Source organism: Salminus brasiliensis, chromosome 3, assembly GCF_030463535.1.
Source record: "Salminus brasiliensis chromosome 3, fSalBra1.hap2, whole genome shotgun sequence".
In the NCBI taxonomy this organism is placed as follows: domain Eukaryota; kingdom Metazoa; phylum Chordata; class Actinopteri; order Characiformes; family Bryconidae; genus Salminus; species Salminus brasiliensis.
The window spans coordinates 6,924,193-6,936,990 of NC_132880.1; the positions used below are offsets into that span (position 1 = coordinate 6,924,193).

The 12,798-nt window shown below is 40.9% G+C and overlaps 1 protein-coding gene across 1 annotated transcript in view; it reads right to left on the reverse strand.

Moving 5' to 3' along the window:
• Positions 1-3,681: 3,681 nt before the first annotated feature.
• itgb8 (integrin, beta 8) overlaps positions 3,682-12,798 on the reverse strand; it is a 30,541-nt gene continuing 21,424 nt past the window's right edge. The window contains 5 exon segments of the mRNA XM_072675323.1: positions 3,682-6,995; positions 7,849-8,009; positions 9,694-9,804; positions 12,345-12,448; positions 12,545-12,767. Of these exon segments, the coding sequence (XP_072531424.1) occupies positions 6,870-6,995; positions 7,849-8,009; positions 9,694-9,804; positions 12,345-12,448; positions 12,545-12,767 (725 nt within the window). The 3' untranslated portion in view covers positions 3,682-6,869.

The window sequence follows — 12,798 nt, forward strand, 5'->3', positions numbered from 1 at the left end:
CTGAAGTTTGCTTCCTTAATTTTGCACTGAAGCTACGGCACTGTCTGGATTTTACAAAAAAATAAACATGCTGTACAGCTATATTGTGGCCCCAGGATTAATAAAATGTACCTTCTAATGGTGCTTCTTAGATGTACACTACATTTACTTCCCCGCATTTTATAAACAAAGAAATGAGCTGATATAGCTGATATATAGGGGCAGTGCCCTGTTAAGCTACATAAAGGTACCGCAGACGTAACCTTCAGGATATCCCCAATCATAGGAAGATACAGTACCACCCCATTAATATGAGGGGTACCACCCCAGTCATATTAAAGGTAACATCCCAGTCCTATGAGGGGGGAACACCCCGTTGACAATCTGGAGGCTAATGTGACTAACAAACAACGGGCGTATGCGTTACCCAATTCTTTCACAGTAGTCTTGTGGTTTCAACGCAAAGCTAAAAACACAGAGCTTATCTTGGCTGTTCAGCTTTTGTTTGGGCTAAATTCGAACCATTCCTCTAATCGGTCATGCTTAGTTACAAAGTTCGGGTTTAAATTAACCGCATAGGACATACAGGCCACTGGAAGTGCCATAGAAGCAAATGCATATTTATAAAGCTGGGCTTAATATTGAATATTAGTTTGAAATGTACACACACACACACACACACACACACACACACACACTCAGTAAAACCAGCAGCTGTGTTCAATTTAATAAAACGGGTTACATATACAGTACTGTACAAGTTTTGGGCACCCGAGCAAATTATTTACTATCATTTCATCAATCAGAACAGACGCAGGTAAACATGCCTAAGTGAGTAAGTGAGATCTCGTGAGCCAGGTTGAACACCAAAGCTGGGTTCCAGGTTTCTCCTGGACGCCCCCAGCCCAGCCAGCGCGTGGGTTTGTTAAGCTCCATGAGCCGCTTCACCTGCTTTACCATCATTAAGCACTGATTTACTAAAACCAGGTGTTGGATGAGAAGTATACATAACTCCACGAGGAGAGCTTTGGAGATGTAAAACCACGATTTTTTAAATATATGTTATTAGTGTTTATTCTAAGATTATTGTTTTACTGAGCAAATAAACACTAGCAGATTTTACACCTACTTTTCACAGGTAAAATATATACATTACCTGTGAAAAGGAGGTGTCTTATGGTAGCTTTTAACTCTCTTCATGCGTTTGTACTCCTTCTGTCGCACAAATGTCATTAATATTTTATTAATTTAGTGTCAATCTAAAAATATAATGTTTTCTTTTGTACACTGATTTACAGTATGGTGAGTTTCAAAAAGAGAAGCGATAAAGGTGGGATTATTTTGGTAAAAATGCAACTACAGAAACCTTTAATTATAAACCAGCGTTTACGTTTTTCTTACGTTTTTTTTTTTTTTTTTTTTTTTTTGTAATTTACACGGTTTTTTTTTGTAATTTACACGTAATTTATCCCGTACACGTATTTACCCCGATAGACCTGGTCCCTTCAGAAAATGGAGAAAAAACAAGCACCCTAGCCTGTTAACATTTAAGGAACGATTAAGGAACGATCAGATATACATACAACAACTCTCTCTCTATTCCAGTTATAGTCCATCGAGACAAGGCCAAGACATTTGGTGTCTGAAGTTTGATTGTATAGTTTTGTGACGGAGCTTTATGATTTGTTAGTAACCAACGTTTATTCCATGAACGTTGCAGTTTAGGAATCAAATTTCAGACATTACTTATGTCTTTCCTGTCCGAATACATCAGACGATTTGCTGGAGCATTGCTTTAATGATCACAGCTCTGCTTTGAAACAGAGTGAAGAAGTCATTTGGAGTTTTCCCAAGCGTTTTCCTCTTTTCCGTGTGCTTCTAGCGCCCCCTAGCGGCGCCGCAATTTGACAACACGGAGCAGCAGCTTACATTTATACTAAAAGTAAAAGGAGTGCAACTTCAGTGGAAAGCTGACTCAAACAGAAGTGAAACCTTAATGTTACTAAATAACATTACAATAAAGTCATTTCTAAGTTTAATTAATTAATAAGTTAGGCAGAAGTACATTGTATGATGGAAAGATTATCTTTAGAAAGTCATGTAAAATAAAATGTAAAAGGTTGATACCCACCTCTAAATAAATCCTTGGCCAAAAGAAGACCTAGACAATAAACTGTTCTCCCAACATGTTTCTACATTAGATAGATAACATCCACCATATCTACATAGTGTGGGAGACACTAGCCTACTGTTAAGAGCACTTGGTTTGTGGCAAGTAGTAAGTAAAGCCATAACTTGTGCCTGTCAGTCAGGGTTGGGAGGGTTACTTAAAAAATGTATTCACTGAACATCAATAAACACAATAAATACAATATTACATTAATATTGAAAATTACAAATGTTTTTTTTTCCTGTGAAGTTTTCATTTTGGAGATTCCAGGTTCCAGCAGCAATGGAACATCTAATACGTTATAATACTGTATATTAAAGCATTAATAAAACTCTGCTTAAATACTATTCAAATACAGTGGCATGCAAATGTTTGGGCACCCCAGTCAAAATTTCTCTAATCATTAAAGTGAGTAAAAAATTACCAAATGACAACAGATTTCTTTTGAAATTTTAAGAAATAAAACTTTTTCATTTTTTGGGCACCCTGTATATTCAGTGCTTACTTACATCCACTCTGGCAAGTATGTAAACTTGCTTGTAAATGCTTTTTGTCAGTGGTTCTGTCAGTTGTTGTTTGGGAATGTGTTTGTCCTTTTATTCCAGGAACTTTAGTGAGATTGCTGGGCTGCCTTGCACGTACTGCTATTTTCATTGTTATTTGTATAGTGCTTTTTACTGCTGCTGTTGTCACACAGCAGCTTTAGAGGAATCCAGTAATAGTACAAGAGATCAGCCATTCATAAAACATAAACATAAAACCCCTCAGTAAACAATCAAAAGGAGACAGAGGAAGAAAATTAAAACTTCACAGGAAATGAATTTTATTTTTTTAATTTTCAATATTAATGTAGTAAGATAAAGGTAAAAGGGGTAAAGTAAAAATGGGTTTATTAGGTTTACATTAACTAAACACCAGCTGACTTTATGGTTAACTTACTCCTGAACACGCTGTTGTCTAAACCTTTCTTTTCTAAGCAAGTGTTCAGGTGTGCTTCTGTTTAGCCAAAGGTGACAGTGGAAGAAAAATGCTCCCTCAGAGCTGGAGGAAGAAATCTTAGGAGGAACTAAGATTCACAAGGGGGGTCCCACATAAGACTTTTCTACTGCTCAGTTGTGCTAATATAATGACATAATTTAAAGTAGAGAATGGGGAGTATAATGAAAATAATGCTTATGGTATATGGTGGTAATAATAATAATAATAATAATAATAATAATAATGACTGTAGATGAGAAAGACTAGTCCATGGGGCATGTTTACAAAATACTACAGGCTTGTTTAGATGTTGCTTTGAAAACTTCTAATGCTGATTTATTTAGCTGAGAATGCAGGAAAAGTTTTCTTCTGATGAATCTTCCATTAAAAAATCCTACTCATAAAGGTGTCGCTGCACAGTAAATGACGTCAGAGTCCGCTGAAGGATTTATATAAATATAAATACATGTAAAGCAGGATATGGTGGACATCTTTTTAATGTGCTGCTACCATTCTTTGAAACATTTTGACAACAGTGACAACAAAAAGTTGAAGACAGTGTTGAGATTTGTTTTTATTGAAAATCACCACATTTTCCACATCAAATGTCAATAGAAAAACAAAAGTGCTGTTATTGAATGTAATGCCCAATTATTCCATGATTTTGGCTGCCACAAATCATCACTGGCTGCAATCTGAAGATTATTTAGTGGAAAGCAATAATCACAGACAGCAGTAAACCCACATTGAGCTGAATTAGTGCTTAGGACCTATATCTACAAATATTAACATTGCGTACCAAGTAGTACCATTGGACTTCTCAGTAACTTTCTAACGGACAGCATCAAAACCTCCATCTACCACCATCAGCTACAAAGAAAGCAAAAATGCAAATCAAAACACTAAGAAACAGAAGATACGATAAAGGCAATAAATAACCTTTTTTTAATATTCGGAAGCATGTTTCATGTAAACAGTGGTAAAACTGGTCTACAAGCCAGAAGAATCACTGGACTCAGTAGTCCAGTAGACATATGAGGCGCCACTGAAATGACAAAGCAGACCAATCACAGATTCTACAGTCCATAGGTTCAGTTCCGAATCAGCCTTTGCTCCGCCTTCTTTCCAGTATATGGGTCCGAGGACCACTGCTGGATTTCAGTAGTTTGACATACACAAGTGCAGCTAGGGTGACAGTTCACATTCGCAAACAGTCTACACGCTTCTCAAGACTCACGCCAACAAATAAAGAAAAAAAGAACGAAAAAGAAAGTAAGACAGTGACCCAGGTGAGGAACACAGGTCCGAGCAACCACAGTAAAATTCCAGTTTCTGACTCCACACACTGAAGTGAAAAGCTCATTATCTGAGATGGACAAAGTGCTAATTGCTGCTGTAGTCGCTAAAAATGTGGCCCATTGTTCCTCCTACCATATTTCAACGTAATCTTTATATGGCGACTGAGACAGCCTGCGCTTAATGAGGATCTCTAATAAAATGCTTAAAGGTCAATAAAGAACATTTATGGACCATGCCCCGTACTGCCCACTAGGTGGCGTCAGAACCCCAGGCAAGAAGGGACTGGATCAAAGTTGAGGTCTTTATGGCTGAGTAGTGTGGGTTCTTTAAATAACTGTAGTGTTCAAATCATGATCAAATTGAGGTCTAGATAAAACATAAATAACATACACTCACATACTCACACATAAATAACAACTACAGTACCTTCATCTACAAGAAGAGGAAGCCGATGGTTTGAACTGTCCACATTTAGATCCGGCTATCTGGTCTAATCTGGAGTGGTTGAAACCGCGGTCAGGAATGACCATGTGCACCAGCAGAAGCTAGAAATGCTATACCCTCAAAAATAAAGGTGTTTCAGATGGTTCTTTGAGAGAGGCCACAGAGGAACCACTTGTGGTTCCATTAAGAGTTATTTCAAATGGTCTTTTAAAAGGTCTAAAGAACCTTCAGAAGGTTCCTCACACATTTCTATTGCAAACTCACTTCTTCATGGTACCAAACGTGCCATTGCTCAACGACCCATTTGAAGCACCTCTATTTGTAAAATAGACTGTAAAAAAGACTGGAGAACACAGCACACACTGTGTTTCTCTGTTGTGCTTTCTGTGAGTAAAGTCCGTTCAGTCTGGGGAAACCACAGCCCCGGTTTAGCCATTCCTGACTGAGGACTTACAGGGCATTCGGACAGTCCTTGTAAACTGGTGAACTTCTGACCACCAAAGGAAGCTGCCTTTGCTGAGAAAGTCTTGAACACAAGTGGTAAATTCAGGGAAGTTCCCTACCCTATTTTAGCAGTTGTGGCATATCACCAGCCAGTGACCAATGATGTACCAATGAAAAATACACTGGCAGTCAAAAAGAATTGCTCAAACGTTGATAAACAGCAAAAAAAGAGTGTATCAATGTGTAGGCCTTCATTTGACCTCTGTGACTGCCTCACATTGCAATGCCATAATTTCATAACATTTTCTTGAAAGTGATCTAAATGAACCACACATTTCCCACACATTTGTCACTGTTGTCCACATACCTCCTATCATGTTCTCCATACATTTCCCAACACAGTCCCACTATTTCGCAAAGGGATTTCATTCTGGTGATTGTGTTCACCATGAAAAAACACTCAATCATTTGATGAGCAGTGTGGCACCTTGCACTGTCATGTTAACTAGATCCATTCAAACACACCCAAAACAGATGCTCCACATCAGTGTATGGTGACTGTACATCTGAGCAATTCCTCTTTGACTAGCAGTGTAAATTAATGACATCTGTGTACATAAATAACTGTAAAGTTAAGCCGAACATAATAAATAAGCAGATCCTGCTAGTAAACAACCAACAATAAATAACTGTAGTTGCAGTAATCAATGTCATTGGTCCATCGCAGTGGATATACGCCATTCAGCCATAACATTAAAACCCCTGACAGGTGATGTGAATAAAAGAACATCGATTATCTGGTTACAGTGGCACCTGTCAAGGACTAGGATATCCATATTAGGCAGCACGTGAACAGGAGCAGGTAAAACTGTAATGCCTAGGCGACTGGGTTAGAGCACCTCCAAAAACATCAGGCATGTCTTGTAGGGTGTTCCTGGTATGTCAGTACCCACCAAAAGTGCTACAACCTACAGTACTTAAAGAATCTGATGCTAATGTCTTGGTGCCAGACATCACAGGGCACTTTCAGAGGTCCTGTGGAGTCCATGGCTCAGTGTGTCAGAGCTGTTTCGGTAGCACGAGAGGGACGTACACCATATTAGGCAGGTGGTTTTAATGTTATGGCTGATCAGTGCAGTGCACTTACAATCTGTTCAAGTGACAATTTTCCCACTTGAGTTACAAGACCTGTCCGAATGCACCATTAACCATAATAGTGAGGGTTAAACAGGGAGAGAGGTACAACCACTCTTCCAGACTTCCAGAACAGTTAATGTCCAGTAAGTGTGGATTTGCTTGCGTGGTCCCGTTTTCAACCACATTAGTCCCTGTAAATAAGTACCATTCCTTTTCTCCACCAAGTACCAAATAAGTATCATTCCTCACTGGCCACAGGAGGGAGGAGCCAAACTGCCACCCAAAGTAACAGAACATAAACCATAAGGAATTAAATGGTGGAAAGAAGAACATGGCACCCACAGGAAAAAGGAGTGTGCTTGTCAAAACAAGTGTGCATTAATTCACTTATTGCTCTCGCTCTGGCCCTCTCGTCCTGTCACGGCCAGATGTCGTTCAGGGGCATCTTAGGAACGTGGACGTGCATCTCCATGGGGTGCTCAGGGAGATGGTCCCGCCTGTAGGTTATTGTCTTCTCATTGGTGGTGGGGGCATACGACAAGCTCTGTAGTTTTAGAAGAGAATTTATGAGCACACAAACACATATGCGCTTATTAAGGTTATTAAGGTTCACATGGTACACCTGAGTAAAACTGCACAGCAGTATCTTAAATGTACACTCTTCAAGGATTCCTTAGTAAGGACAATGGTTCTGTATAGAACACCTCAAAGAACCATTTCAGTGTTTGAATGTTTAAAGTTGAAGTGCTTATTGTTTATTAAGGAACTTTTATAAGCTTATCAGCACCAAAAATGGTGATATATGCAAAAACAATAATGAATAAAAAATGCAAAAGCCACCCCAAAATATCTGTTACTGTTAATAGTCAATCCCTTGAAATCATTTAATAATCCTAATGCAGCAACAATTGTGAATTACTTGGCAATTTGGTTTAGCCCATCTGGTGGAGTCCCACAGGGTTCTATTTTAGGGCCTATCAAAGTGATGTTAATTATGACAGTAATATAGATATGAGAGTGTGGGTATACAGACAGGGTGTTAAATGAGTGGAAGATGAACTGATTTCCAAAAGACAAAGCTAAAGAAACATCCTTTTCAGCATTTTTCCACAATATTACAGTATTATTTAATTTTTATGATGAAAGGGAACAAATCAATCGTGATCTAATAGCTAAACAATCTAATAAATCCACTGGTGGGTTGCCATATTGCCATTTCTCACTCAAGCAACTACATTACTTACATACTGGCTTTGTAGATTGTGGACTTACATGCCCTTAGAATAATAATTGAATAATACGCATGGAATTTATGGGAAACTGCCTCCAACATGATGTCATGCTATGATCAGCTAAGTTTTCTCATCACTGACTCACACTTACAGACCATACATTACCTTATTGTTTTCATCAAACTGCTCGCTATTCTCTTCCTTCCATGACCAGTTCTTGTTCCGAAGGAGCAGACGTACAACAGCCAGGATACCGAGGCCCAGCACCAGGGTGAGAAGGAAGACACTGAGAAAGGTCTTGAAGTACCTCTGGCTTGACACACACTCTGGGGAAGTGAAAGAACAAAGGTTACACCAAAAGTGAAAGGTCAGACCTAAAGCTTATCAGATATACATGCTAATCGCTGTAGTACAGAGTGTGCTTTCATTTCTTTCAACTTTCTCTCTTCTCAAGCAGAGGCACCACAGAACATGTGAAGCTAAGGATAAGGACCACCGCTGTAGCAGTAAAACCACTCACATGTAAAGCGAATAAACGTTTATCTGGCTATAATGACATCTGCCAAGAGGTTGGATCTACATATTAGGCAGCAAGTGAACAGTCAGCTTTTGAAGGTGGTGTGTTGGAAGCCGGAAATATTATCAAGCATAAGACTCTGATCCACTTTGAAAGGGGCGAAACGGTGATGGCTAGACGACTGGGTCTCTTGTTGTGGGCTGTTCCCGGAATGCAGCGGTTACCAAAGTGCTCTAAGGGAGGACAATCGTAGAACCGACGACAGGGTCACTAGCGCCCAAGGCTCATTGATGTGATCCTAGCGACCCCACCTCTCACTGGAGAGGTCCATGCCTCAAAAGGTCAGAGATGTTCTGATCGACTCTGAAATTAGGTAGGTGGTTGTAATGTTATGGCTGCTCAGTGTATAGTTCAGCGAAGGACAAATGGATGCCAAATCTGAACAAAACAACACCCATTTACAAACAAGGCATTAATCCAGCAGATGTTTATGCTAGCTTTAGTGAAGACATCAGCAACAGCTGGAGAGCGAAGCCCCGTGGGCTTAGCACCGACAAGATAGCAGGCTGGATGGGTCTAAAATCCAGCTGTCAAGCACCCCTGCTGGAGTAAGGTAAGATCCAGACATTTGACAGATCTAAAGCCTTGGTTCTCTGCCTATCTCCGATTGTGAAATCCAGTAGGCTTGGAACAGGGCCACTTTTCCCAAGTACAAAGGGGCTAAAGTACTGTACTGACATTTCAGCGTGTCGCCATGGCGATCTGGCAGTTGAACAGGGGAGAAGGACGCTGTGGAAGGCAAGGGGAGCGAAGATGAGGGGAACAGGGATGCACACAAACACACACACACATACATACAATGGCCTGCACTGTTTCCAAAACTCAAACCGGGGGTGTGGGGTGCGGTCGCTGTGACATTTGTGTGAGCGAATTTGTGGGTGAACAGAGAACATGAAGGATAGCAAGAAGAGGGAGACTATGAAAGAGAAGCATACTGCTAAAGAAGGGATGGCAAACTTGTGAGGTCTTCAGAAAGAAGGTTGGGAAGGGATTTTCAAAGATCTCAGAACATTCAGAATTCACTGAATCCCCTAAATCATTTACAAGTGATACAGCTACCAACATGGCCAGGTCTAACCATTCTAGCCAGTTCAAGCCCAAGAGCAGACTGCAAGATGCATAAAGAAGCCTCCAACAATCCCAAAATGCCCTACAATCCTTAATGGCACACATTAAAAAACATACTGGTTTCATTGTAGATCCAGAACCATTAGATTAATGCTGCGTAGTAAGGAATAGCACCCCCAACTGTAATCCCATATAATTGCATATAAACACCCCCCCCCCCCCCCCCCCATCAAACGTGCATATAGCAACGTATCAGCCATACACCAACAAACGAAGAGTGAAAAAGTGGCTTTGTGTCTTGCCAGAAGGCTTGAATGTGTGCGTGGGAGGAAAAAACACAGCATATATGGAGCTCCGGGCCTCACCGGCATGCCTGCTAATGTGCAGCTGGGGTCCGTGTGTTGCCAGCTCCATGTGGAATCTGAAGAAGCACTGGTCTCTGCTGTGGTACAAACAGTACTTCCCCCTGATCAGCTCTGGACAACACAAAGCACAACAGCATGGGTCAAAAAAAAAGATTTCAATGGATTTCTGCATGGCACTTTCTATAATTGGCCAATAAAATAATCAACATGTTAAAATGTCAAAATGCCAAAATCAAGGTCAAAATGACAGAGTTGATTCTCTCAGAGGTCAGGAGTCAGATGTCATTGATTTGTGAGTGATTTGACCTTGGCTCTGTCCACACATATCTGGATGTTGGATGAATAACTGGATGGATTTCGGCCTCCTGGTGTTACACTGCGACAGACAGTCCTCTGTTCTTGTTCGGAAAAAGGCTACAAGAACTCCACGTCTGTGCCTGATCAGGAGTGTGTGGGTGATTCAGAGACAGAATAAAATGGCACAGTTTTGTGATTTTAAGCTTTTTCCCTGGGAAAAATCAGATTGTATGCCTGTGTGTAACCTGAAGTTATGGAGACTTGCTGTTTGAACAACATACTGTGAAAATCTCTGTTGTTGCTGAAAAAATAGGCTTCTGCTTTGCACTGTATTTAGGTCTGTTTTGGCTGTTACACTGCTTCTTTAACATCAAACTGTGTAAGGTGGTAGCACCCCCTGCTGGGCTAACAGGATTGGGACAGGATTGTTGTTTTAGGACTGGTTTTGCATTCTCCTGTGGACGGATCCGGATATGCATGGGCAGGGCCTTAGTCTTGCAGGGCATTTGTAGTAGCACAATGCGGTCAATGTGGCCTACTTTAACAAGAAGAGATCATTTGAATGACATGTAAGGTGGCCAACCACAGAGCGTTATTTGTATGTAACATGCAAACAGTTGTCAAAACCATACTTACTAAATCTCATAAGACAAAGTAGTGTCCACCTTATTTACTATTAAACATTGGAAGGTGGCCATCTTTGTTTATTATTGTGTAGGACATCCTGTGCAATCTGGTGTGGCACAACAGATAACACCACTACCTGCTAATGAGCTACCACACCATGTGGGAGACCAGGGTTCGATTCCCGGTCTGGGTGACTATGCTGCGCTACACCAATAAGAGTCCTTGGGCAAGACTCCTAATACTACGTTGGCCCACCTCTGTAACATGAGTAACGTTGTAAGTTGCTCTGGAAAAGAGCGTCAGCTAAATGCCGTAAATGTAAACAGCTGATCTGTTGATAGATAGATTACAATCACAGCAATATTAAACATGCAGCAGGTAATAAAATATGGTCAGTTAGGGGTTATAATTTTTATCCACCGCATTTCAGGAAAAGCACCTGTGTCTATGATTGAAGGCACTAAGTTTAAAGCCACCCAAGATGCAGCAGACACACCCTGGGCTTATGAATCTTATCTGTTAGCGTCACAAACACTGATACATTTGCTTCACCGGAGCCTCAAAACCAAGCCATTTCTCTGGGTAAGGATTGTAAGGCCCCATTCTTTGGAAGTTGGCTGTGGTTTTACATTCTATGGTACCAATCTTTTTGTGTTGTGTTGGAAAGCCAGCTGGCTCTAAATAGCTCTAAATGACATCAAACAGCCTGTTGCTATGTTGAGTTAGCATAGCTTGTGCTAGCTACTTCATGAGCCGTGTCCACAGAAGTAGCCTACTTCAGACTGCATTCACTTCGAATACGATACGAACATAAATCATCTGATGCGAAATGAGTGGATATTTTACACAAAAGCGGAAGAAACTCTTGAAAGTGGGCGTGGCAAAATAAGGTGGATAGTTTCAGTGTGCCTGACCAAATAACATCACGGTAACATGAGGTTGGCTCATTCATCAACATGGACTACCAGTGGTTTTTACCAGGTTTCTTCCTGTCGATCTGAGGGAGTTTTTCCTTGCCACCGTTGCCACTAGCTTGCTATGTAAAGCTGCTTTGTGACAACATTCGTTGTGAAAATCCAATATAAATAAATAAATCTGCCACTATTAACTATCTGTTGTATCTGGTTTGGTCATTTTTATCAATAATTTATAAATAGTTCTGACCAGAGGAGGATGGTTCGGGTCCCCCTTGTGAGTCTTGTCTCCTCCCAAGGTTTCCTCCTCCAGCTCTGAGGGAGTTTTTCCTTGCCACTGTCGCCGTTGGGGGTCTTTGATCCTTCATGTCTTACATTATTTTTTTTTTTTTGTTCTTTTATTAATTACTAATTATGTAAAGCTGCTTTGTGACGACAACAGTTGTAAAAAGCTATACAAATAAATCTGACTTGACTTGACAACTAAGTGACGATCTTTCACATGTCCATTTTGGACATTAGAACCTATAGTGTGTGTATATAATAATATATAGTGTGTATATAATAATTGAATTCATAATGCTTGCAATATTAAACATTTCTCCCAACACGCAATGCATCTTGTTAACAGTTGGCTACAGTTGCCAAGCAACACCACGGCCAGAGAGTATTCCACAGACGCTTACCAAATAACTGCAGAACCCAGTTTAAGTCAGAGGTCATATCTGTGGGCTCAACGATTATTTTACGTTAGCTTGTACACGCTTGAATCTAGCTCAGGATTTAGAACCAGACCTCCCATCTTCAACATACCAGTGATATCATCGACATAGGACACCAGTGAAGTGCAGCTTCTATTGCATTGCTGTGCATCATCCTGTCCAAGGCCTTTAGACAGGTGGCAGGCCACACAACTCCTAGGAGGACATAAAAAGGAGACAGAGATTCGGTCAAAAAAGGAATGAATATATAACTACAGCAACTATGGATTTGGGACAGTGAGAGCTGTTTACCAGTGTGATTGACAGGAGTTGGAGCAGGTGGGACACTTCTCACAGAAGGCCCCAGAATGCCGGGGGTCATCACAGACACACTTGCCGCACACACACTTTCCTTGGCCGCTGCACACCAAGCCGTCACCGGACAAGCAGCTTTCTGAAGACAGCCGGCAGCCACAGCTCTCACCCGTCCAGCCAGGCTGGCACAAGCACTCCCCTGAGACGCACTGACCATGACCTGTCATCACACACAAACAAGAAAGCCATGG